Raw genomic sequence first — 26174 nt, forward strand, 5'->3', positions numbered from 1 at the left:
CTTTGTTACCTTTTTATTGCAGGTCTGAAAAAAGAAAACAGGAACATAAGACATAACAACAATAACAGGGTAACAACGATAATTACAAAGTGAGATATTCAAAACTTCCGAAAGTGTAAAATTAGACGTTAAATTAACAGCTGTATTTGTTTTCACCTGTGCTAGCGGGATTTGTCTTATAGGAAGAAGAAACCGTGGCACAATCTCCAATTACATTACCCAGGAGCAGTTTAGGAGAGGCGATGGGACATCTTTACAAGCACGGAATTAATAAACAATGGTGAACATAGAACTCAACTCTTCTTAAAGCAGCGGTTCTGGAAAAAACTTCATTATAATATATATCATTTTAAATCTAAAGGAATGAAAGGTCATTTCATGGCCTTACATGAGCTGTGGCCCTGTCCAAAACACATCTGTGAAGTTCCAAAGACTATAGGGTGTTCTATTTGACATTTTTGATTCATAAAGAGTGATTTTGTGTTCCTTATTTTTGGAGAAGATGCGTCAGTGGACTATTACCTTACAGTCTATCTGTACTCACATGTCAACTATGTCTCATGGTGGCATTTGGGACGGGGATCTGCATTTACATCAGCATATACCTCTTACTCAACTTTCAACATCTGCTTGATGGTACTTGCAGTAGTACAAGAATGAAACCACATGATTTCAGGTTCAAGATTCAAAAACACATCTGAAATTCAAGCTTGGAACATGATTGTGGAAATGCACAAAAAACAAGCAGTGATTTAACTAGTGTGAATTACAACATAATACACACCTGAGGAAAAAACATCCTCACTGCAAAATCCTATCCATGCAAGGCAAAAAATCCACATCAGCTCTTCAACATAGCCCTGCTTTTACGTCTACACTGCAGAGTGGGTGACCTGGAAAACCTGAACTGGACTTCTATGGAGAATAATTTGAGTGAAATATGTTTGCATCTTTCTAGTCAGCAAGTGTGTGTGTGTGTGTGTGTGTGTGTGTGTGTGTTCACAAGATATTTTAACAGAAAAGGGTGGAATGACTCTAAATCGAGTTTTACGGGAAAAGTAAGGTTACCACAGTGTGTTAGCAAAGAACCAATCCACTCTCATTCGGTCCATACTAAATGCGGGCAGCTTGAACTTATTTCAGATATATACAACGCATCTGATCACCTGAGCCAGGTGCACGTCTATATGTGTGAGATGAATCCTCATGGTGATTAATGTGAGGTACGGGTGGGTCATCAGCGTTGCGCCTGCGTCTGCGTGACCTCGGGTCCTCTGCTGGCCAGCCGGCTAAGGATGCTTCTTTCTGACATCTGCAGCCGCACAGCGACGGGTGGTATTCGAGCGATGGTTGCTGGCAGTCGAGTCACATCTGCCTTCATGTCGCTGAGAAGCTCCTCCAGTTGTTTGAGAACTGACAGAATGATTGGTGATAGGAGAGATGTTTGAACAGGTCCGCATTTAATTGGATATTTAAAGCAAGTGTATTCATCAGTCTTAATATTTCTGCCTGTATTGTTGCTACAGGATGTAACGATCAACTCAAATGTGGTGTGAAAAACTGAAGTTAGATACTAAGTGTGAAGTTTGTGGCTTTGACCTGTTCTGTTCTGAGCTTTGTATAAATGTTAGGACTTTTGAGGCTGTCTGCATCTCAAAATATGACTGGATTAAGATTCAGATTCTAATAGATTTCAATTAAACTCATTAAATTCAGTTTTGTTTGGCTTCAATTTTTGTTTCTTTTTTTTTCATCCAAGTTCATTTGGATTTAGAGTGAGAATTCAACTTCAAATTGTTTTATATTAGATATGATCAGTTTCAGATTTTAATCAACTTTTAATTATAATTCAATTCAAATTAGTGTAGATGAATTCTTTGAAGTTCTGATCAAGTGTGTTTGTGATTTCGCTTATTTGCATTTCAACCTCCTGGGCAAATTTGTGGCATTTATATTGTGCACTATATTGTTAAGGGAATTGCTGTACCTTTGTGTAGAACTGCATTAGCAGGCTTGTTTCCTGACATAGACTCCTTGCTGAGATGCTGGTGTGACTCTGCCAGACACTCCACCTCACTGAAGCGCGTGTTCAGTGCCATTGAGGGGTGAGAAGGATCTTCAGTCATGTTTAAATACGCAGCACGTCTGAGCTGCTCCTCAATCACCAGAGCCTGTTCCAACAGCTAAAAGAGACAAATGGTCCTGTTGAAAGAGGAGCTAACAAATGCACCTCTGGGCAAACTTTAGCGGGCAGTTTCTGTACATCTCTGACCTTAAACCTGCGAGCAAGAAATTTGTTTTTAATCTCGAGGAAGTTCCCTCTGCTCATTTCTCCTTTAAACGGTTCATTGAGGATGGCGAACCTCGGGTCATTCTGCACATCCTGCCAGCGGGCATAACCATGGCTAATAGTACAAAGGTTAAGGGCAATAGTTTTGAAAATAGTTTAGTTTGAAGATTTTCTATAAATATTATTAAAAAATAAACTAGCAGCAGTTACATATGAGATATATAATAAGTTGAAACCCACAGCTTTGTTGAAATATTCAATTCAATTCAGCTTTTTTGTATAGCGCTTTTACAATGTAGATTGTGTCAAAGCAGCTTTACATAAATGGTCATAGTAACTGGATCAGGGTAGTTCAGTTTTAAGTGTTTAAGTTCAGTAAATATAAATTGTTAACCCTTGTACTCTTTGAATTGACTACCCCTTCGTTATTGTTTGTGACTGTGTTTGCCACACTGACTCCCATTATAAAGACATTTTTTGATTGCAAAGCGATGGCAGCATGTAATCATGCATTCATGATTGTTGGTGGTTTTTCCTGTTGGGAAGAGGTAAAATGTGTAATTTTTACTGTTGACCATCAGTTGGCACCGTTAAGAAAAAGTGTTTGGTTTTTATATGGAATTCTATTGAGTAGAAGAATGAGTGTAAAGAGTTAAAAAAAAAACACACACGAAAAAAAAAAAAAAAAAAAAAGAGTAAATACACTTACTATGTTTTTAGAGAAGAGTTGCTTATTTAGATTTTCTCAGACATAAAGATAAGTGCGCAAAGGTCTCTCTTTCTCAAACACACATACACACACACACTGTACTCCATATATAGATGCCAGAAACTATGCATTTTTGCACTGCAACTGATTTAAAAAACAGTAACAATTAAACATTTTACCTCTTTCCAACAGGGACATCAGCAACAATCAAGAATGCATGATTATACATTGTGTCATGGCTTTGCGATGACACAATAGCAAACAGAAAAAATAGCAAATGAGCAAAACAGCCACCATTATAACAAAAGGGTAGTATTAACCATAGTGTATTGTTGAAATTTCAAAGCATTTTTCCAAATCATTCCATTTGCTGAAGGTGAGAAAGTTGTGGCTATATTAAGACTCAAAATCACCCCAAAGTGGATGAAAACATCCACAACAGATCACAAGAGCTAATGTGTAAAAGATTCTCTTTATAAAAACAGAGCTCAAAGTATCGAATAGATTGTTAATAATGGCAATAATTGATTTAATCACTACGTGTACACAATTTTTCGAATTTCAATAAAAAATTTCTTTCTTTATTTTAAAAAAATTTTGTTTCCCAACTTCTGACTTCATGCTTTTATTTGTCATACAGTTTAGTTTTAATTGCCTGCGTTCTATAAAATGCAATAATTAGGAATGAGTGTGTGTTTCCAAACTTCGACCTGGGACTGTATTCTAAATAACACAAACAATAAAATATATGTCTACCTCCTTTCAGTGAATCAAGCATTAATTACCAAAATGATAAATGTAATTTCACCAATAAGTAAAGGATACAATATGATCCCAGCCAGGAGCCAGTAGTCATGGCGACGATGCCAGATCTCATAAGTCTTCTTGGTGACTGTAGCGGCTCTCTCTTCATTCTGCCAGAGAGAGTGCAGCTCTGCAGAGAGAAAAACAGAGAGTTCATTGATTCGAAATTGGCCAGCACATACATACACACAGTAAATTCCCAGCGTACCTGTGAAACCTCCATCAGCGATGTTAAACATGAACCTCTGCTTCACTGCTTTCTTTTTCTCCTCACTCACTCCATCCCCTCCTCCGCTTGTCTCTTTGGCATTCTCTCCATTCTGCAGCTTTGCGGAGTCCTCGGATTTCACTCCGTCCTTCTCATCTTTCAGCTCTGCTTCAAGAGAGAGAGATTATTGACTGTAACAGTTAAATATGGTATAAAGGTGTCATATTTCTTTCATTGCGTACCTTTCTTTTCATCGCTGGCTGGGCTAGTGTCCATTTTTTCTTCAGAAGAGTCTTCTGCAATTGATATGACCAGTTAAAATTTCAAAGAAATGTCTATTGGAATTTGAATGGCAGGAAGAGGGTTTTAAAGTATTCTATAAGTGCCTAAATTGTATCCTTCAAGAAGTATAAACAATTATTAAAGTTCATCATTAATCAATTAATTTTTTAATAAAATGTATAATTTAATTAATAATTTATTAAATAAGGCTGTGCCAAGCTAACTGTGTGTTCACACCAAAGGCGGTATAAGCGTCAATGTTCACTCTGGCGACAACTCTGTCTGCCTTCACAGCTCCAGCGGCGAGATGTTGCGCACTTTATCAAATTTATTTAACAATGAAAGATCAAGTTGTTATGTGTGGAGTGGTTTTGCTTCACTTATTCAATGTGTCCATATGTCTGAAATATTCTGAAGTAATTATAGTTAGCAAGAGATTCACGCTTTTTTAAACAACAACGTATATATAACGTTGATGCACATCAGTTCCTCTCCAGAAACTTTTTTAAATGTATTTCTCTGTAAGAAAACTTTGCAAATAACTGGAAATCAGGTGACCACAATAATCAAACTCTTGGAAACAACCATGGTCAGAACCAAAGTTCACAGTGACTGTTCTCTGGACTCCTCTCAAGCGGTGGACTTCAGCATTCCGATTGGTTACAGCCAAACCACATCACAGCTCATTACCATTAAGTTGACTTGATTTCAACTCTCCTCGATGCCCACATTGGCGAGATGTGCCGTGCAGCTCCTCGCCAACGGCTCCCTTTGATAATGAATGACTTCCGGCTTACTTTGAGGCTCTCACCGCTTTCGGTGTGAACACACAGTAACAAAATATATTCGCTTTAAAGATTTCAGTTTTATGGATTTCTTGGAATTTCTATTACTTAAAACTCTAGGCAACTTCAATTTAATTAAATTGTAATATAAGACAACTGTAATGGCAAATAAAAATGTGTAAAACAATTTCATATTTTGAAGATTTTAGTGCTTCACCTTTGGTTTTTGTTGAATCTCCACTGTTTGTGGCATCTGAACCATCAGCTTTGACATCTGAAGAGATGTTCTCCTTTGATTCCGCAGATTTCTCTTTCTCTCCGTCTTTTTCATTCTCTCTGCTCCCTCCATCCTTTTCTGAAGAGGCTTCGCTTTCCTTATCCGTTTTCTCCTCTTTTTTTGCAGAACTGGGGGATTTCTCACCTTCGTCTGGAATCTCAATGATCTGAGGAAAAAAAAAAACAATGTGAGAATGAGAGCTGGAGCTGTGAAGAAAGACAAAGTGAGATAGGCAGGTGTTTACAAAAGGAAGAGGTTTAAAAACAGAGAAACTGATATTTGAAATAATAAGTACTTCATCTTCCTGTCTGGAGCCTTTCACCTCCTTCTCTCCGTCTCCCTCAGTCTTCTCCTCCAGCTCTTTAATGTCCTCGGTCTTGGAAAGATCTTCTGTTTGGATAAAAGAGAGCCTGACTAATGAATAATGATTCAATTATTTTATTAAAATGACAAATTGTTTGTGAATGAAGAATCTGTGAATGAAGAATCTGCTTTGAAACATGCAGATTGTCAGATGTTCATTGGACCCATTGAAGAATTTCGTTAGATACATTTGTTCAGTTTTTTTAGTTACATATAAAGTTGACATAAGTTCACATATAATTATATATGTTATGTTAGTATATGTTAGCTTTGCATCAAACAATTGTTTTGTTTTATATTTAGATCACAATAACAGCACTGAAGTGCATGTATGTACCAGGTGCTGGTGTGTTAGGCTGTGTATCTGCAGGCGTCCCAGTAGAGGGCGTTTTGGGATCTTCTCCAGCTGCAATGGCCGCTGCCCTCTTGCTTTCCTCCAGTTCTTTCATCCAGGGCATTGACCACTGACCGTTGACATGCTCAAACTCCTGAACCTGTACAAAAACACAACATCCTGTCATATAACACCACCACTGCAATTCATAGCTCTCTTCTGACCATTAAAGCACAAGAAATTATAACTTTACACACACCTTCTTGCGAATAAGTGACATAACACCAATGCGTGTGAGAACGTGTTGTCGTGACAGTCCTTCACGAGGAACACCATCAGCAAATGTTTCTGCTCCATCAGCGCCTGGTTCACACAGATGACGCATAAAGAGAGACACGTATGCCCTGGAAAGAATAAAAAAAAAAAAGATCTTAAGTAAACAAAGTAAAAAAAGACAAGAACTGCACATGCCTGAGGTTGCATTTTCTTTTTAAACAGTGCTTTAGTATGAAAACGCTCCTCAGACAGACTGCTGTTTTTTACTGCATTACAGAAAAATTATCAGTGTCCATGCTATACAACCTATATAACATGATTCAGAGCTATAATACACAATCACTAGGGTTGTGCATATTTAGTCTCTGTCCAGTCTCTGTAATTGCAGATCAGTGAAATGTTTAGATATAAAACAAATCAGGAAACAATATGCAACAGTCTCAAAACTAGTCAGAAAGACTTTTCCTAAAACATAAACTGGCATTTCAGTCTATCTATACTCAAACAATAAACAAGCAGTTCCACACTAAAATGGTGTGTTCTGCGTTTTCTGTGCTCCTTTTTGCAGTTTGAAGACTCTCTAAAGTATTGTAACCATATGTAACCATAACAAAAGTTATGCATTTTAAAACGAAAATGCACCAGTCTAAACAGTTACTGTGTAAAGTCAAACTCACTTGAACTCTTTCTCTGATTTGCCTCGTAGGTCTCTAACGAGCCACTGGGTGGTGAAAGCATCCTGAGGCGGCATCCCGTAACGCATCACTGCATTTAGGAAGGCCTTCCTCTGTCGTGCATTGAAGCCCAGCACCTAATGAGGGGAGAGAATCACTGTCACTGCATATGTGGAGGAACTAGCTAAAAGAAGAAACGTGGATCAACCTGCCAGATATCTGAATCAGACAGTTTTCTTTTATTCAACCGATCTCTGTTCCAGACTAGCATACAAATCTGCATTTTATTTAGCCTCTGTACTTTTATTTGGACAGGTGTGTTTTATGTTGTATATTTTTCATAAAGCTAATGTTAAATCATTTTACTTCACATTTGAAATGACAGAAAATCTTATTTTTCAAAAAAGAAACATCAACAGAAGGAAACAATCATGGAAATATCAAGATGGGCACATCACTAGCTGAAAAGGTAAGTGAATTTAAACCTCGATGTTTCCTCCCACTCTGGCCAGTAGGGGAGGCAGGGGTTTGTCTTTGTCATTCCTCAAGCCTTTGCGACTTGGTCTTCGAGAGTTAGCGGCTGTTATTGAACCAAGAGGAACATGTCAGTAAAATGTATACATGTACGACAAACTTTTATTAACAAAAATAATGGTTTCAATTTGTTTCTTACCTTCAGATCGTTCATCAAAGTCCTCATCACCCTCTTCTGAAGCCACAGAGTAATCTGATTGGTTATCAGACTGATCATCCTGCCAGTCTGAGAATCCAAATGAGTGGGACAAAATATTTATGAGTATTTGGGTTGACTTGCAGAGGAAATATTTATTTGAAGGGAACAAAACAATTGGGATTCATGCTCACACTCAAAACAGAAAGGTCAAATGTTTAAACAAGACTGGAGTTGATTTCATAAGTTAATATAATATAATATAATATAATATAATATAATATAATATAATATAATATAATATAATATAAACATTTATAATCAATGTGTAACTGCATAATATATCATAAACAATATAATGTAATTATCGGTATAGTATACACTTTAAAACATCTGTCTCTGTCAAATTACTTAAACATTAATTCTAACTTTAACATTATTGTGAAATGTTGAAAGAAAATTCTCAACAAAGACTGCATAATTAAATAAGAATTATTAAAGTGATAAATGATCGACTTTTGAAATGTCAGATAAATTATCACATTACATTTTAGTGCCTAATATACAACATATCTTCCGCATTTAATTTTAAAAGAATATGAGAACATTATTTTAAGAATAAGTCTGCAAACATTTGACTTTTAGTTTATCTATTATCTATTTAAATAATAAACAATAATAAACAGACAAAACACAACACACAAAGAGTAAAGAAATCTTCCAGACCTTGAGATCACACCAATACGTTCGTCTTTATCCACAGCACACGCACACATACTCACAAACATAAAGGGAAAGAGCAGTAAAAAAGGAAATAAAGTGCGTCTGTACCCCGTCTACTACCTCTGTCCTCCTGTGAACAGTCATTGTAGTTAACAGGTTTGCGTGGCCGTTTGCCTTTGCCCAGATGACGAGCGAGATCTTCCTGCTGCTGCTCGTAATGATGCCGCAGCAGTTTCTCCCAGTAATCAGGATCTACACTCTCCTCCTGCTTAATGATCTCTCTATCCACATCCTCCTCCTGCGAAATACACCATGTTATAACACATGCAGTCAAACAAAAAAATTATTCTGCCACATTTAGTATAGATTGTTATTATTATGAAGGACTAAAGCACACTATAGGTGATGTAAATGAAAAAATATAGTAATTTATGCCATATTATATCCAAATATTCTTCATAAAGTAACTTAAAACCAGGATAAAGTGAAGCAGCTTAAGCAGTGAAAAAATATTGAAGATCGGGTTGACAGGGGAGACTACAGGCTGTCATTGAGGCTAAAGTAAACCAACAATGTATTGATAATTGTGCAACTATATGCTGTGGTTTTGGTTGATTGTAATCCATTGCATATCATACTTTTCTTTCCATTATCTGACATTATCAAGATAAATTTGTTCTGATATTTTATTAGCATTTTCTAAGCTACAATGAATAAATTGTGATATTGTGAGAAATGTCAAAGATGTCTCAATAAAATTTGGTTTGACTATATACGAAACCAAAACAAACCAAGCACAGACAGTGAATCGCACTCAAACTCACCTCCTCATCTTCATCTTTGACCACATATTGGGCCACTTTAAATGAGCTCAAGTATTCATTCATACTCTGCAGTTCTGTGTCCTCCGTTGCGTCTTGGTTTCGATCCAACAAGCGATCAATCGCCTTGTCATCATAGTGAATAACACTGCTGTCTTCTTCTTTATTGTCACCTGGATGGGAGAAATTTATTGAATTTAGAATTGATTTACTTTGTCCCAATCTTGTATTGTGCCCATTTCCATTGATTTCCTATATTTACTTACACAACTCATTTACTTCCCATATTAGTTATTGCTATACATACTTGATGCACTGGCAATGATAAGTATTAAAAACTGATAATGCTTTTCTAACTCAAATCCATGAGGGAAAGACATAGTGATATGGTAGATAAAAATACAACGGCGCTGATTTAAAGTGAGTGGTAAATAGGTCACAGAGAAGGTGATGCTATTTATTTCAGCCCAAGGCTCAACAATAATAATTTTTGGCTGGCACAGTCAGGCCAATATGTCAGATGTTTACCTTTAACATTTTCCCATCCAGGATCAAATGAATGCCTGCTTCAAAGTACATTCACAAAACTGATTTCATATGCATAGAAAGCACAATAAACAGTTGAATTTTCAACCTGCTTTAAACTACAATGCCAAAATATGGTTGAAATAATGTTCCAGCATCATATTAATGTAAAATAATCCAACATACTTAAGCTGACCTGTACTTTTAAATCATTTAATGAAATGAGAGAACATTAAAAAAAAATTTATTCTAAATGATAAAACAAACAATTTAAATTGGGTAAAACCTAGTGATAAAAAAATTAAGGATTTAAAATGGTTATTAAATAATACTCTATTAAAATGGCTATTTAATTATGCTTGACTGTGAGCATAATATTTTGGGACTGCACTGTGATCCTTAAACACTTACTGGATTTTAAGTATTCTAAGTGGATTCAAGTATTTTAATGTCATTTAAAAAGGTTTTAAAACTTGAATCACAGGTAGCTACACTGTATAAACTAATGTTACACTGAACTACATTTTAAAGGGTGTCTTGTGTACTGTATGGTTGTAAAATTTAGATTTACAGGGAAAAATGAAAGCTGTACTATACTTTCCTATGTACTGTCAATACATGTATATGCATGTATATGGTCAAATCCATATTTAGCACAAACCATTTTAACCTCCTAAAGCATCAGAGTGAAACTGATCTTACTAAAATACACACTCAGGGTGTCATGCTTAGTTTAAACCTCTAAATAACGCTCAACTGAAAGCAGAAGTTCACCTCTACACCATGACAACGTTTATGCATATGAAGTACTGATTAATTCACAAAATAATTCACCCTATTGCTGCGTTCACACCAGATGTGGATGAAGCATCAATCGCGATTTACATACCAAGTAAATTGTTTCGCACAAATTGCTTGAGTGGAAAAATCTGAACTTCTCTTGTAGAGGCATGTTTATGACATAGTGCTTGTCGTTAATGTCCCGAGGGGAAATCCTCTTGCTAACACCGGACAACACTTCATCAAACTGGGCTTGGCACAGTCAGAAGCACTGATGAAAGTCTCCATCATCCAGGTATAATTTCTGGAGGAGTTGATGAACTCCAGTGTTTCCTCTAGGATTTTTTCCAGCTGTGGCAGCAGACTCTGTTGGCCATTTTACACAGATCTACCAATACATGTGTCTTTATTTTATTGACAAATGTCATGGGCGCAGTTTTAAGTTGAGATTGCATTCATGTAATAGCCTACGATTATGTCAATCTCTGCTTGAGTGCCAATTTCTGTTCGTCCACAAAACATCTTGCGCGCCCTCAAATATACGCTGCTCAGGTGCAGATTTTTTTTACGCGCCCTCAAATAAACGTGTCATTTAATGTGTTTATGTAGCGAGTATGTCTCCAACATTTATTAGATTTGCTAGGAATATTTATGAATGTCTCAGACAGACTAGCGGAGCGGACCGCGGCATTAATGCTTCCTGAAGTAAAGTGAAACGGCTATAAACTCCAGCAAGATTAAGTCATTATATGCAGAGCCACAGACCTTTATCTATAAATAAAGTATAATTATGGAAACAGTGTTCATCATAACTGAAAGCTACGCCGTGTTTGCTGGTCTCACGCATCACGCACCTGTCAGTCAGTCAGCACGCCACCTTAAAGAGTTAAACAGAACGCACAGCACTACTATGGTCACAGAAAAGTTGCGCTGTTATTATTCACTTACCTTTTCATACGTTTTCGGTGCAATTTGAACCCGCTATTTAAAAAAAACGACTGAATATTTTGAATAAGAAGCTGTAATGTAGCCGTGGCTGGATGAATTTTGGTGTGGCGCCAAGACACGGAAGAATGAATGTAGCAGAAACCATGAACTCACAGAGCGGGGTGCACCTCTAAAAGGGTCTAGTGGATTCGGACACAGTGCCCAAAGAATATATGCTGTTTTTCAGCTTTCATAAAGCACATAAACACAGCTACTTTCTCAATAAAATCCATGTTCGCCATTTAGCAATGAAGCTAGAATCCCAGAGCAGACAGAAGCCCTGACCACGATCTGAATCTTCATATATTGTGAAGCGACGCGCGAATGAAGTGAGCAACTTAAAAATGTTTACAAGTCTATTAAAGCCTAATCTATACTTCTGCGTCGACTGATCAGCGTGACCCACAGCGCATGCCTTGCGCAATTTATAATTCTGCAAGCTGTTTGTGTTGCTCTGCAATAACACTTCTAAAACGCTAGCTGGCAGTAGGTTATGTTCCTTTACGTTGAGTTTCTTCGCTGGTGTTTTGCTTTTTCTAAATGCTACCTTAATGTCGAAGTAGCTCAAACTTGCTCATTTTGAGGCAGGAACCGGTGAACGTGTAACAACTTTAATCACATGGTAAACACATAACAAAACTTTTCATCTTGACCTCCTTCATGGACTCGACACTTGTAAACAATTGCTCCAATGGGTTCGCGCAGCTCTCAGTCCCGCCAAGACTCCTCACCGCTACCAAGCTGACCAATCCCAATTGTCATCCTTTTCTTACCTTTCACTTCTTCAAAAAAGTTTTTTGCAATTACAAATGAAGATATTCTAAAAACTGCACCCATTGTTTTTTTTCCAACTATGAAAGATGATAGGTGCCAGCAACTAGCATTCTTCAAAATACCTTCTTTTGTGTTCAACAAAAAAAGAAACTCATGGAAGGTTTAAAGCCACATCAGGGAGAATAAACGAGGAGGTAATTTTCATTTTTGGATGAACCATCCCTTTAACTAAAAGCTGAACATCTGTAACATACAGTTGCAAGTTTGACTGTAATTAAATAGCATAACAGTTTTGTCAATTGTCTACTTTCTGACTGCAAATCAAGGTCATGCCTACAAGATAAATCCTTCAGTATTTTTCTCACCCTCTCCAAGTTCGTCTTTGAAAAGCTGCTCTGTGCCAAACTTCAAGATGTCATCCAACTCTTGTTTGGACATGGATCCTGCCTTGGAGCCCAGACCAGGTCGCACCACCAGATGGGTCAACATCATCTTCTTCTTTGCCACCTAAAAAAACAAAAAAAGGAGTAATGTTTTATTGCCAGCCCTTTTATCAACATGGATTATTCTGGGGTTCAAAACAACTGCTTCATTTCTCACCTGTGTAATTCTCTCTTCTACAGATGCTTTAGTGACAAATCGATAGATCATCACCTTCTTGTTCTGACCAATACGATGAGCCCTGCTAAATGCCTACAAAAAATGTAATAAATCAAAAATCAGGAGTTCGTTCATTCATTCTCACAGAAGTGCAGGTGTTTAAACTTTGACATGAGATATTTGATGTTCGCCACTACCTGGATGTCATTATGCGGGTTCCAGTCAGAGTCGTAGATGATGACAGTGTCAGCAGTTGCCAAATTGATACCCAAACCTCCTGCTCTGGTAGACAGGAGAAAGACAAACTGGGGAGCACCAGGAGCTGCAGCAAGAGCAAAAATACAGGTTTAGTCATAGCATTGCATGCATAATGCATCATTTGTAAAAATGTGTGGAATTTTCCCCTCACCATTAAATCGGTCAATGGCTTCTTGTCTCATTCCTCCAGTCACTCCTCCGTCTATTCTTTCATACTTGTATCCTTCATTCTCCAAAAAGTCTTCCAGCAGATCCAACATTTTTGTCATCTACATCCATGTATAAAGCATACATAAGTATACAGTTAAGCATCTGTATTTTATGCATTGCTCTTGTGCGTACCTGTGAGAATATAAGCACTCTGTGTCCGCCCTCCTTCAGTTTTTTCAGCATCTTAAACAGAAGCATCAGTTTCCCAGAAGCCTTTGTGAGGGCACTGCCATCATACATGCCATTGGGCATTTTAGGAGCTTCCTGCAAAAATCACATCCTTTTAAAGATCAGCTGAAAGTAGCATTGTTGTTAATTTAAAAAATAAGAGCTTCAGTTCCCCCAAAATGGTACAGTCCTAGTCAAGAGAGAGGGTGGAATCTTACAGTAGCAGCTGTGGGAAAGAGGTAGGGGTGGTTACAGCACTTCTTCAGGTCCATAACCACATTGAGCAGAGACACCTGATTTCCTCCACCACGGGTGTTCAGAGCTTCAAAGTTGCGTGTCAGGATGTACTTATAGTACTTCCTGTTGCAGAAAAACAGGAAGATCAAATCAGTGGCTATTATCGTCAAAAACACTAAACAAATTTAATGAAAATGCATTAGCTGTCCTATCCAACGTTAATTTATACAGACTGAAAACTCAAAATTATTCATCTGTCACTAATACAGTTAAAAAAAAAACAAGCTGTGAATAACAGAAGCTGTCCAGCAGGTGGCGCAAATGAGTCTGAATGATTTTATAAATGTACATTATCAGAAAATGCTTAATATGTATCATACTTCTGCATGGGACTGAGCTCCACACGCACGATGAGTTCAGTTTTTGAGGGCATGTGCTTGAAGACATCTGCTTTGAGTCTTCGAAGCATGTGTGGACCCAACATGTCATGCAGTTTCTTAATTTGGTCCTCTTTAGCAATGTCAGCAAACTCTTCCAGGAAACCTTCCAGATTACTGAAACACACAACTTTAACACTTAACAACATACCAAAATCCTGAGGGTACAGAGATATCCCCTCACTTATCAATTTCACACTTACTTGAACCTCTCAGGTGTGAGAAAGTTGAGCAGATGGAAGAGCTCCTCCAAGTTGTTCTGTAAAGGTGTGCCGGTCAACAGCAGCTTATGCTGAAGAGGGTAGTTATTCAACACACGGAAGAACTGTAAGAAAAAGAAAAAGGGGAAAAAATGTGTTACTTTGACATCAAAGACTTTTTAGTACAGTATTGATGGAGTTAAATCATTTATTCACTTTCATAGTGCTTCAAACCTATAATTGATTTTCTTCAACAAGCATTCAAAACCATAAAAACAGAGCACAAGAGCTTCTGAGTATTCTAAACTAGTCTGATAGCTTTAAAGTGAGGGGAAAAAGTTAAAGGCAAGTAGTTAAAGCATTTGGATCACTAAAGAACTAAATCAGAGAGATTTATGAATGAATAATATGTAGTTCATAGTTTTTTATATGTTATTATGTGAGCTAGAGACAATGTCATGATTTACAGTAAACAATGGTTTAAATTTTGGTTTGTTTTTCAAATAAAACATTCAGAATGAGAATAGCACAGACTCAAATGGATCTGTTTTATGGTGCTTTTCAGAAAAACTGCAAGCTATATAAAAACAACAATCACTTCATCCATCAAAATTCTTTGTCTTTCAAGAACGAAAAACAAGGTAATACAGCCTTAGAATGACATCAGGGTAAATAATGAGTAATTGATGACAAAATGTTACAAGCCCTTTAAGCAGTACGTGTTTTGGTGTGTCAATGGTCTGACACAAGGATCTTACCTTTGACTGGTTATTTTTCAGTCTGTGTGCTTCATCTACCACAAGACAGGCCCAGTCAATAGAGCCCAGGATGGCTTGATCGATGGTGATGAGCTCATAGGATGTCAGCAGCACATGAAACTTCACAGCAGCCTCTTTCTGTATAGTTTGAGAGATTGAGAAACATCACATAAAACACAGTTGAAAACAAGGGAGCACACCTACAAACTACATCCCACACTGGTGTAAGCTGAATACACTGCTTTAACGACTCATAAGAGCCCTCCTTTTATCTGGCCTTCATACCTTCATTTTGGAGGCTTTCTTCCCACCGCGGATGGCATTGTCCTCAAAGGTGAATTCATTCTCTCGTATGACCGCTCTGCTGTCTTTATCACCCACATAAGTGACCACGTACATGTCAGGAGCCCACATCTCGAACTCCCTCTCCCAGTTAATAATGGTGGACAGGGGTGCACTGACCAGGAACGGACCCTTCGAGTGACCCTGAAAGAGAAATTACAGAATGCACTGCATTATAACCCTTTAAGCCCAATTTTTACCAATTTGTACCATTTCTTATATATAAAAATTATGAGGTTTTTATATCTTTTATATCTGAAAAAATAATTAAACTACAATAAAAATAAAATTATTTCACTACCTTTGAAGATCATGATTATAATCTTTTCTTTGAAAGTAATATTTTTATTTACCAAAGATGCAATAAACATGAAAAGTCAAAGTAATAGATTTGTTAAAAAAAGCTTTTAAACTTTCTATAACTAAAGAAAGTTTTCAAAATAATAAGGAACACATCTGAAGTGTCATGCAACACTTTAGAAAAAGAGTAATGGCTGCTGAAAGCTCTTTTGATGCTACAATTTTAATGTATTGATCAAATAAATGCAGCATTGGTGAGCAAAAGAGTTACTCTAATAGCAATAACAAGTGTCCCAAAAGTGCAGTTAAAATATTCTTTAAAAACACACCTCTTTGTAAAGAGAGTAGAGGAAGACAGCCGTCTGAACGGTCTTTCCAAGACCCATTTCATCTGCCAAAATGGTGTCTGTGCCCTGAGCCCAAGAAAAACGCAGCCAGTTCAAACCCTCCAGCTGGTATGGGTGAAGCGTACCGCCGGTGGAGTCCAGATAATCCGGCTGCCTGTCAAACTTTATAGTGGGCTGAAAATAGAAGACAAAATATAAATTTTTTTATTTGATTAATTGATTTCAAACAGTTAATCCATTCTTAAAATAATAAATTCATTTTATCATAATCAACAAGATATATTATCAATTTATTTAAACCAGTTCAAAATCACAAGCTTATTATTAAATAATTATTAAATAATCGAGTTGCTGATATGTAATGCAAAATGTAATAGACAAGTATATTTAGCGATATAGTTAAATTTAAGTTAATAATCAATAAGGACAGAAGCTGAATCTAAGTGATTATAACATTTCTTACATCAACCACAGGATTGGCAGGAGGCCTCTCCGTCTTCCTCACTTTCACCTTCTTCATCTTTTTACCTGGTCTGCCCTCTTCTCCGAGCATCAGCTCCCTGATAATAAAAGAAAAAAGAGATGCTTATTGAATTATAACTGTACTGCATTGCTGTTTCATAGTGTTTAATTCTCTATGCATGTACCTGTGGTTCCAGTAATGTTGCTTGTATGTTTCAAAGTCTGGTACATCCATGTCTTCGGACTCCCAGGTTGACTGATCATATGGCAGATCTCTCCATTTGATCAGATAGTGAACATTGTTCTTTTTATCCACACTGCCAGAGAGAACAAGACAAGTTTATGTCCAAATAGTTCAGCAGATATTGTGCTTCAAGAGGCTTTGGTGTCTGAATCCTCTCACCTGTGATTTAAGATGCGGTGAATGAAGAGCCACTCTATCTTTACGCCAAAGCGTCCATACTTGTCCTCCATACGGGCATAGAAGGGATCTTTATTCTTCCTTTTACAGCTCTTATCCTCGTCTCCCTCAGCACCCATCTCTAGATTGGGGGGCTCCTCCATATCTGTCTTTCGCTGGTAGTTACGGAACATTACCTGACAGTTCAGCTCCAACTGTGACGAGAAACAGAAAGATATGTCTAGCTGGAAGAGTGGATAGTTATAGTATGCAAACTTATTGAAACAAAAGTAATATTTAATCCGGGACACAGAATAACAGTGCTAGAATCAACAATTAATAATTTCTGAAACCAATACTGGATATTTTATCAGTGCAGCTTTTATTTTTCCAATTTCTTACCCAATAAATGTTTCACTTCACATTCAATTAAACAAAATTATATAGAATCAATGCCCCTCCTTGCATAATCTTGCATCCCTACTTACAAGAAAATGTGTGCATTATAAATAATGTGTATTACCTGTAATTCTTGGACCCAAGAACAGTGCCAATATGACTTGTTGCACCACTTTACAAAGAACTCTCTCTCCTTCCGACCAATCATAGGTGGAGGATCTGGAGCCTCAGCTGGAAGGTCTGCAGGGCGGGGCACGGGCATGGGTGGAGGTGCTTCACCCCAGCGCCAGGTCAGAACTTTCTGGACTTTGCCCTTCAGTGGAGGACTCTGAGAAATCATATAGAAGCATTATATTCTGAATGCTCTGCAGAACTGAACTATACAATGCATGTTCATTTAGATAAATTATGTTCAATAAAATGTATACATTTTCAAACATGCTGCAATTTAATATTTCCAGGCAGCTGATATAATGCAATTAATAATACGCAAACAAAACATGCACAAAGACATACATACACTTTATTGATGGAGAATGAGAGCAGTGTTTCTGCAAGTTTTACCAAGTTAAATTTAAGAATTTTTAAGACCATTATGAAGGAAATTTTACACATATACAGGGCTAAACACTAAGGATGGAATGGTTGAGTTCAAAAAAAAAAAAAAAAAAAAAAAAAAGATTTTAACTTACCTCATGAAAACTATTTAAATATTTAGCTGTTTCTTAACAACATTTTGTAAATAGGACTAGTTAAATGATCTAATTTAAATATGTACTTGTTAAAATAAAAACAACTTTAATAAACTAAATTTTGGTTATGCACAACAATGTCTAAAATACATGGCGAACTTTTACACAAATGTTTTTGCAAGGGAGACAATTTCACAATACTGGTAAATATTTAATATATTTAGCTTTTGTTCAAAATTTTATTGAGATGGATTATTGGCGATTGGTCCGCCCGATTGGGTAACTTCACATAAACAGGGGAAAATGAAGATGTCTTTACAATGCTTAAAAACCTACAACATACAATTTGTCAATTTAAAAACTTAAGGTCTAAAATTTTGTTTTTGAAAATTAAGACCCTGCAGACACCCTGTACTTCTTTTTCACTCAGAGAGTTTCAGTTTTACTTTAAAAAAATTACTCATGCTTTATTTATAAATGCTTTTGCATTTGTAGCAAATGTTGTTTATAGTGAATCCCACTAACATATCTATTTAATATTTTATATTCCAGTTAAATGTTTCAATATTGTAACATTTTAAATATCTGTTGTGGTAAGAAAAAGTTTGGCAATATTTGTTTAACTTTATTGCTTAGTTATTATTAAATTATTATTAGAAAATGTGACTCAAACACTTGAATGCAACTTATGAACAACTTGAAGTTCTCCCTACAACCCAGCTTTAACATTTAAAGTCAGATATGACCAGAAACAATTTTAGACAATTTTAGATATGATCATTTTTTCCAGAAAAATACGGTAGTTTAATTCTTTAAAGTTAATTTGGAATTTGCAATTATTAAGGGTAAATTCTAAACATACCGGCACCTCTAAAAAAAAATCTAAATTCAAAAACTCTCTCACCAGGCAGCGTGGGCAAATCCACTCTCCATTGGGGATGTCTGGCAGGGGCGGATTGAGACAGTGCAAGTGGTAGGACGAGGGACATGTGTCACAGCAAAGCAGCTCTCCTCCATCCTTGCACACACGGCAAAACTCCATATGGTGATCGTCCTCCTCCTCCACATCTCCATCATCCCTCCTTCCATCATCGTTCTCCTCCTCGCCCTCAGAACTCTCCTCGCGGGCCTCCCATTGAATGCCCTCCTTCTCCTGAGAGAGAGACATAAATAATGCATCATCAACAGAAACTTTAGTCATTAAATAACAATGGAATGTAGAAATATAGTGTGCATGCAAAGAATACAGATTTTACTCGATGACCCTGAAGCAGCTGAAGGAAAAGACATATTTGCATGAACATACGCAGTGGGGGCAGCTCCAGGTACCCTCTGGTGCCCTCTCCATGTCAGGATCCAGACAGACCATGTGATAGGCTCTGGGACAGGTGTCACACAGAATGATCTCACCACCCTGCTGGCAAACCTCACAGTAATCCTGATGATCGGTTTCATAGCCGTCAGCATCCTCATCCACTGTGAGAGAGAAAGATGAATTATATCAATCAATATATATGGCTGTAAAGTTATCAATCTAGTATAGTAGTTTATTATAGTGTGTGAAATCTGTGTTTTGACTTACTTTTCTTCTTCTTTTTGGAGCTCTTGGCCTTCTTATTCTTGGAGCGGCTGCTTCGACTGTTGGATCCATCGCTTACAGAAAAACTGTCAAAATCGCTCTCGCCATCATCCTCCTCACCGCTCTAAATGAAGAAACCATGGGTAAGTGGTACAAAAAATGTTAGCCATAGAGAGAAGAAACAAATGCATGATTTAATACATGTTAACTGCCCTTCAGCAGAATTTAACATTAATAACTATGCAAAATGTATAACAATATCTATCAAATGTTATTTGAAATTCGTTCCCTTGATGAACTTGCTTATAATAAACGTTGAAATTCTTTTATACATTTGATCCATTAATGAATCACTGCTAAAGTATTAATTGATAAAACGGTGTCAAAGTTGCCAATGTCATGCTTGGTTTAGAAGCTGCGCATCAATGGATTTGCTCTTCCGTGTTTGGACTTTCAGCAGTGACATTTAAAGCACACAGAACTGAACATCAACTTTAAAAACTGAACTGACAGTTTCAAGTTACTAGAACTTCTAGGTTAAGCTGCTTTGACACAATCTACATTGTAAAATTCCTATAGAAATGAACATGAATTAAAAATATACTAATGTAACATACTAAATAGTTTATACAATAATATTTTATTATATAAATAATAATTATATAATATTTATATCATATAATACTTTTATTAAACTTTGATGATACTGTTTAACTCAGCAATAGTGCTAATTATGTTGCAGAGAATATACAGAGAAAATATACATACAGATGAACGCTTTCTCTTAAAATTGCCCAGTTTAATCTTGAGGGGTGCCACTTTCTTTGCTTTAGACTTTTTGTCCTGGGGCTTTGGGGTAGGCTTGGTCTTTCTACGTGCATTTGGGCCTGGAGCAAACACAAAGTAAAAAATAACATAATCACACTTTTGGCCTCAAAAATTATTCTGTGCTCTGTTCATCATTTATCCACATTCTCTGCTCTTCTCCTCTGACCTTTGCCCTCTTTGGTCTTGGCTTTCCGCAGTGGGACTGCTGGGGGCTGCTGGGGTGGGGGTGGTGCAGCGACAGGAGCTGCTGTTGTCGTGGGCGGGGCTGTGGCTAATGCCGGTCCTCCTCCTCCTGCATCCACCTTGGTCACCATACTCTCCACTGCAGCAGCTACATTGGCAGCTGCCAGGGCTGCATTGGCACTCGCTGAGCCTCGCATTGGATTATTAGTGCTGAACTCCCGCCACTTAGCTCCCAAAACCATCATCATCTTTGACACAGCGATCTTAGGGTTCTTAGCAGCAATTAGAGGCCTAAACATGAGAGGAAAAAATAAGACATCTTAGATCAGTCACTAAATAGCATATAGGATGGATGAAGCGATAATTGAAATGGGACAAAATAAAACATGAGATGTGGAAGAGGCACTGCTCTACCTGACAAACTGACTGAAAGCTTTGTAATTGGTGAGAGAGTTGTAGTCCTCCTGGGTAAAGGTGTAGTCGATGTCTTTCATTCCCCAGTCTGCTAATAGCTGAGAAGAAGATTTGGGCTCCTGTGAAAAAAAGTACAGAGTATGACAGCTAAACGCAACTATCCGAAGGTGAACAAATATAAATATCAATCATTTGACCTTAAACTTTAATGCAGAATGAAATTAACTGACTAGTATACACTGCTACTCAATTGGGGTCAGTACAATTTTTAATAATCAGTACAGTGCTTAATACCAAAGACTATAGATTACACAAGACATGTCACTCGTATCATTTTGAATGTGGAAAAGTGTAACACCAATACGGTGAATAAAGTTGGCCTTTTAGCACAAGAGCCAATCATCGATGGCTATATGGTGAATAAAGCCCGCCTTCTAGTAGAGAAACCAATCATTGATCGCTATAGACTGATGATTTTCTGGGGGAGGGGCTCTGACCAGACATTTCTGCAGATTTTGTGTGATTCTAACGTTTAGAAATAAAAATTAAAACAATTGTTTAATTTTATTGAGGATTCCTAATATGAAATTTAATCATAAGCTTGGCAAGCAGTTTTGAAGAATTTGATGTTTTCCCATTCAAACAGAATGCCTGACCATACTGCCCGAGAGGTGTTTCAAAGATGGCCGCTGTGTGAAATTATTTGTCTAAAAGGGACTTTGTTAATAGTCAGTAAAATACTTAATCTTTAGATATGCATTAAAGGGATAGTTCACAAAAAATTAAGATATATCATCATTTACTTACGCTTTGCTTGTTATAAAAGGATATGTTATAAACCATGCTAAAATCATATAACCACTGACTTCCATAGTAAGAAAAACAAGTACTATGGAAGACAATGATTACAGATTTTCAGCTTTTTTCAAAATGTTTTGTTTTGTGTCCAAGTGAGAACACAAATACATTGTTAGGGTGAGTTCATTTTAATTTCTGGATGAACCATGTATTTAAATTATATAAAATTGATCATAAATATGTTAATAAACATTAAAAAGGATTTAATTTTGTTGCCAATAAAAAAAATCTGCGTTTGTTATGTCAAAACTGTAGCTGGTGAAAGCGTCATTATTCTAGGAATAAGTAACACTCATAGTCAGCATAAGTCACAAAAAGTGCAATGTATAATGTGTAAATAGTTTTTTTAATCATGTGTAAATACATTTGCGCCATTTAATCTGTAGTTATGTTTTTTTTGTGCCAAGGTTTGAATCCCAAGTCAAAGCTTAACAAAGACCAAAGACTAGTATTCACTAACCTGTCCATCATCATCGTCATCATCATCCTCCTCCTCTGGCTCTGGTTCCTTACGTTTGCTTTTTCCTCCAGAGCCACCAGCCTTTTCTCCTGCTGAACCTTTCTTCCTGTCCTTGGATGAGCTGGATCTCTTTTTCTTTTTCTTGCTCGGGGCGTAGTCACTTCCTTCGCTCTCAGATCGCATCACTCTGTCCTCCTCTTCCTCACCTTCAGCCATGCGAATTGCTTCCATGACTTCAGGAGAGCTGACAGCGATTTCCTAGACCACGAATCCACCAAAAGGAGGAGGAAAGAAGACAATACCAGATTTGTTGAGGGACCAGCTAATGGTTTCTGCTTTTGTCAACATGTTTAATAGGGACAGTAATGCCAAATGATTAATTCAACTATTTGATTAATTTTGTGGGTTTTAATCTGAGCAAGAATGAGTTTATTTGAAATAGAGAAAAAATGTTTTAAAAATATTTTCTTTCTTCTATGAACACAAAAGCATTTTATTTATCTTAACAAATGCTGGAAACCTGTAAACACTGACTTCATATTATTTGTTTTTCCTACTATGCAAGTGAGTGGATACTGGTTTCTAATATTCTTTAAAATATCTTATTTTGTGTTCAACAGAAAACAGGAATCTCTTAAAGCTTTGGAACCGCTTGAGCGTGAGTAAATATTAAGTTGAGTAATGTATCTCTTTAAGATAGTTACAAAACAGTAAAAAACTTTTTTTAATGCTGTCATATACAGCCATATACAAGTCCCACATAGGTAAAAACACTATTAGGACACGAAAATTTGTTGTTTTTGTGCAGTCTAAAGCAAATTCGTTCTTCCGGTTTAAAAAAAGTTACAAAAGTGACGTCATTGAGTTTTCATAACAGCATGCTCTACTGTGAACGAGATGCAACTTCATTAATATGCATAATGTGTTGCTAACTGTAATTCAAAGTACTAGAAGAATTGTTCGGAGAAATGGGTCATCAGTGTTGCATTTATAAATGTGCTGCAACAAAGGTTTTGTTTCTATTTCCCCGCAATGAGAGCACAGCTCATGTGTGGACCCAAACAGCTGGATTATAGTGGTCTGCTAACATGTAAAAAAAAATGTTTGTAAGGAACATTTTTACATGAGGGCTTTTTTCGAATTTAATAGGAATGGTAAAATTCGAATTTGACAGTCGCCTTCTTAAAAAGGAGACCAGGTTAAAAAAAAGGCCCGGTTCTAGTTTGTGTTGAGTGTCCAGTCTCTACAAATTTGGTAAGTGTGTGATCAATGCTCTTTGCTTATTCAGATGGCAAAGTTTATTAGTATCGTCAGCAGTACTCTTTCAGGTAAAGTAATATCACTACAATATTATGGACTGAAAATCCTTTGCATAGCTCTCATATACACTGTAAAATAAATGCTGCTCTGTGAATCACTATCTCAGGGGTGTCCAAACTCAGTCCTGGAGGGCCAGTGTCCAGCAGATTTACCTCCAACTTGCCTCAACACACCTTCAAGGATGTTTTTAGAAAGCCTAGTAAGAGCTTGATTAGCTAGCCCAGGTGTGTCTGATTGAGGTTGGAACTAAACTTTGTAGGACAACGGCCCTCCAAGACCAAGTTTGGACACCCCTGGTCTATCTTCCCTGCGTCTGTGTGGCTGCTGTAGTGCATGTAATCAAACTCCTCTTTTCATGCAAACCTTTTCCTCTTTCGCCACTCCCACCTAAACAAAGCTGGACTCACCCACTTTGCTGACGTTTTTAAACTAGAGGTGTGAAAACACCCTGCTAAAACAGAGGGGGTTTCATGGCCCTTTAACAATGAAAACAGCTGCAGTGAAAACTCAGCGATACATTTTTGATCAATTGATAATTGAAAAGAACAGTAATTATATCTGAATAATGCTGAAACTATGTCACTGTTCAATCAAACGTGTCCTTGTGTATGTTGTGTTTGCGTGTCACCTCTCTGATGACTTTCTGTCGTTTGCTAGTCCTGCTTTCACGACTCTTCTTTGCTTTCTTCTTCTTTTTGGATTTGGGAGTATCTGTTTCTGATATTTGTTCTTCGATATCTGTTCAAAACACAGACGTGAATGAATCATACATGAAAAATTAAAAGCTGCACAATCCTCTTTCTTTTGATTGCATGTCTGTCCTATCCTTCCCAAGCAGAGAATATTATATTATGCATAAGACTGGAATATGTGAAATACTAATTATTTTCTTAAGGACTAAGAACTAAATGCAATTAATGACTTTAATAGATGAACTTCTAGCCATTACAACAGTTTAGTCTTCAGAATACATCACTTTCATGCATTCCTGCCTTAAGATGTACCCAACTGTCCAAATATGTTAGCAGCTGTGAAACTAGGGCATAAGGCTCTTGCTTTTGAAATCATTCATTTATTATAAGCTCTCTGCTGATAGGCTGCAATACCAGCGCCATTACTGAGGGCAGCCAGATAAGGAAAAGCAAAACAAATGGGTTCGACACACTATGCTAAACAATATTCCGCGCGGTGTGATTGCTAAGGTACAAAATCAAGCTAGTTTCGCTTTTATTAAGTTAAGTACAGTATCAAATAGGTTTCTCTTCGTTTAAATGTGCTGGTTGTAATACAAGCCAGTGAATCAGGAAGTGACTTCTGCATGCTGATGCTCCTTCATAAACTAAAGATTGTACTTAATAGGTACTGCGATGCGGTAACACGTGGCTTGGAGGCTCAAACAAACAAAACATACAAACATTCAATCCGCCATACTCTTCCTCACAGAAACGGCCATTTGTCCAGATCTACGGTGACTAGTCAGCAGTTCATTTGCATGTTTGGGCTCATTTTGGGAAGGTTATATAACATGATGTGGTTAATGAGGGTCCGGACTCTGTTCTGGACAGCCTTACCGTCTCCCATGGGTTCAAAGCGGTCCCGGTCGTCTTCACTTCCCGACATTTTCCCGTTTGGACGCTGAATAAAACAGAAATGACCACAGTATTTTGTAATGGGCTTTAGCAGCACCCCATGTTAACACCGAGAGAAACAAGTGACACGGGAGGCTAACTGTGTTTAGATTAAATGAAATCAATTAAACATGTTGGCATGTCATCATCACACGGCGTGCAGTGTTAAAAAGAGTTTGACGTAGTCGTATAATTTCGGCTTTTTTCGTAAACTTTCTCGTTCGGTCCGAGCAAAGGAAGCCTCAACTTAGCTGTCAATCAAGTTAGCAAAGCTAGCAAACAGAGTCAAGTGATCCGGCTGCAGGGAAAATGGCAGCCGGCTGGATGAGTTGAGTTAAAGCGCTTATCTGCTGTCGTTTCTGGTTATATTCGTCAACCTAAAACTTTCCTCCATGAGAATACCACGCGGAGGTGGCGAAGCCCCCGACAAACACCATATGGCGCGTTATGACGCGAGGTATAGCAGTTGTAAGTAACAGTTACCAGTAATATTACGTTTGTATGTTTGTTTTCTGTTTTAAGCTACATTAAGAAAAAACTCAACAAAAACATACATTTGTATATCTACGTTATATCGTTAACGCGGGCGGTTGGAAGTGGGTGGGAGGAATTGACTTACAGGTCAGTCCAAGGTGTAGATGGTCGGCGCTACGATCAGCTTTTATTCTGACGCGAAATCTGCAGGTTACTACCTACCACTACAAAAATAAAAAAAACAAGCTCCGAAAAGGTGTAAATCTTTGGGAGACGTCGTCCACTCTTCTCCCCTTTCCCCAGCGTCAGTGACCAGAAGCGAACATCCTCGTACACAC

At 37.3% G+C, this 26174-nt stretch overlaps 1 protein-coding gene across 2 annotated transcripts; it reads right to left on the reverse strand.

Moving 5' to 3' along the window:
• On the reverse strand, window positions 1–26174 carry chd4b (chromodomain helicase DNA binding protein 4b). 2 transcript variants are annotated; one of them, XM_087287260.1, is made up of 40 exons: window positions 25982–26174; window positions 25306–25369; window positions 24363–24472; window positions 22415–22672; window positions 21097–21215; window positions 20666–20973; window positions 20440–20558; window positions 19675–19795; window positions 19399–19568; window positions 18997–19245; window positions 17525–17728; window positions 17005–17216; window positions 16787–16918; window positions 16603–16699; window positions 16122–16313; window positions 15436–15636; window positions 15151–15288; window positions 14396–14517; window positions 14136–14309; window positions 13737–13878; window positions 13483–13614; window positions 13292–13409; window positions 13080–13204; window positions 12883–12975; window positions 12648–12789; window positions 9220–9389; window positions 8516–8693; window positions 7676–7762; window positions 7488–7582; window positions 7006–7139; window positions 6312–6456; window positions 6056–6212; window positions 5651–5745; window positions 5296–5521; window positions 4254–4307; window positions 4012–4176; window positions 3825–3933; window positions 2273–2405; window positions 1988–2183; window positions 1–1413 (listed from the first exon to the last, which is right to left on the reverse strand). In XM_087287260.1, exons 2-40 carry the CDS (start codon window positions 25352–25354, stop codon window positions 1238–1240), a joined length of 5847 nt encoding a protein of 1948 aa, XP_087143386.1. In that variant the 5' UTR covers window positions 25355–25369; window positions 25982–26174; the 3' UTR covers window positions 1–1237. The 2 variants fall into 2 exon arrangements, with proteins under 2 accessions (XP_087143386.1, XP_087143385.1); XM_087287259.1 differs by having other exon boundaries at window positions 8504–8693.

The sequence above is a fragment of the Danio rerio genome, chromosome 16, assembly GCF_052040795.2.
Source record: "Danio rerio strain M-AB ecotype USA chromosome 16, GRCz13ab, whole genome shotgun sequence".
Taxonomy (NCBI): Eukaryota; Metazoa; Chordata; class Actinopteri; order Cypriniformes; family Danionidae; genus Danio; species Danio rerio.

Coding starts and splice junctions, on each gene's coding strand:
- chd4b (XM_087287259.1), bottom strand. CDS start 25,354: ATGTCGGGAAGTGAAGACGACCGGGACCGCTTTGAACCCATGGGAGAC. Junction 19,569..19,674: donor CTCCAAAAAGAAGAAGAAAA/GTAAGTCAAAAC, acceptor TCTCTCTCACAG/TGGATGAGGATGCTGACGGC. Junction 19,246..19,398: donor CCTGGAGCTGCCCCCACTGC/GTATGTTCATGC, acceptor TCTCTCTCTCAG/GAGAAGGAGGGCATTCAATG.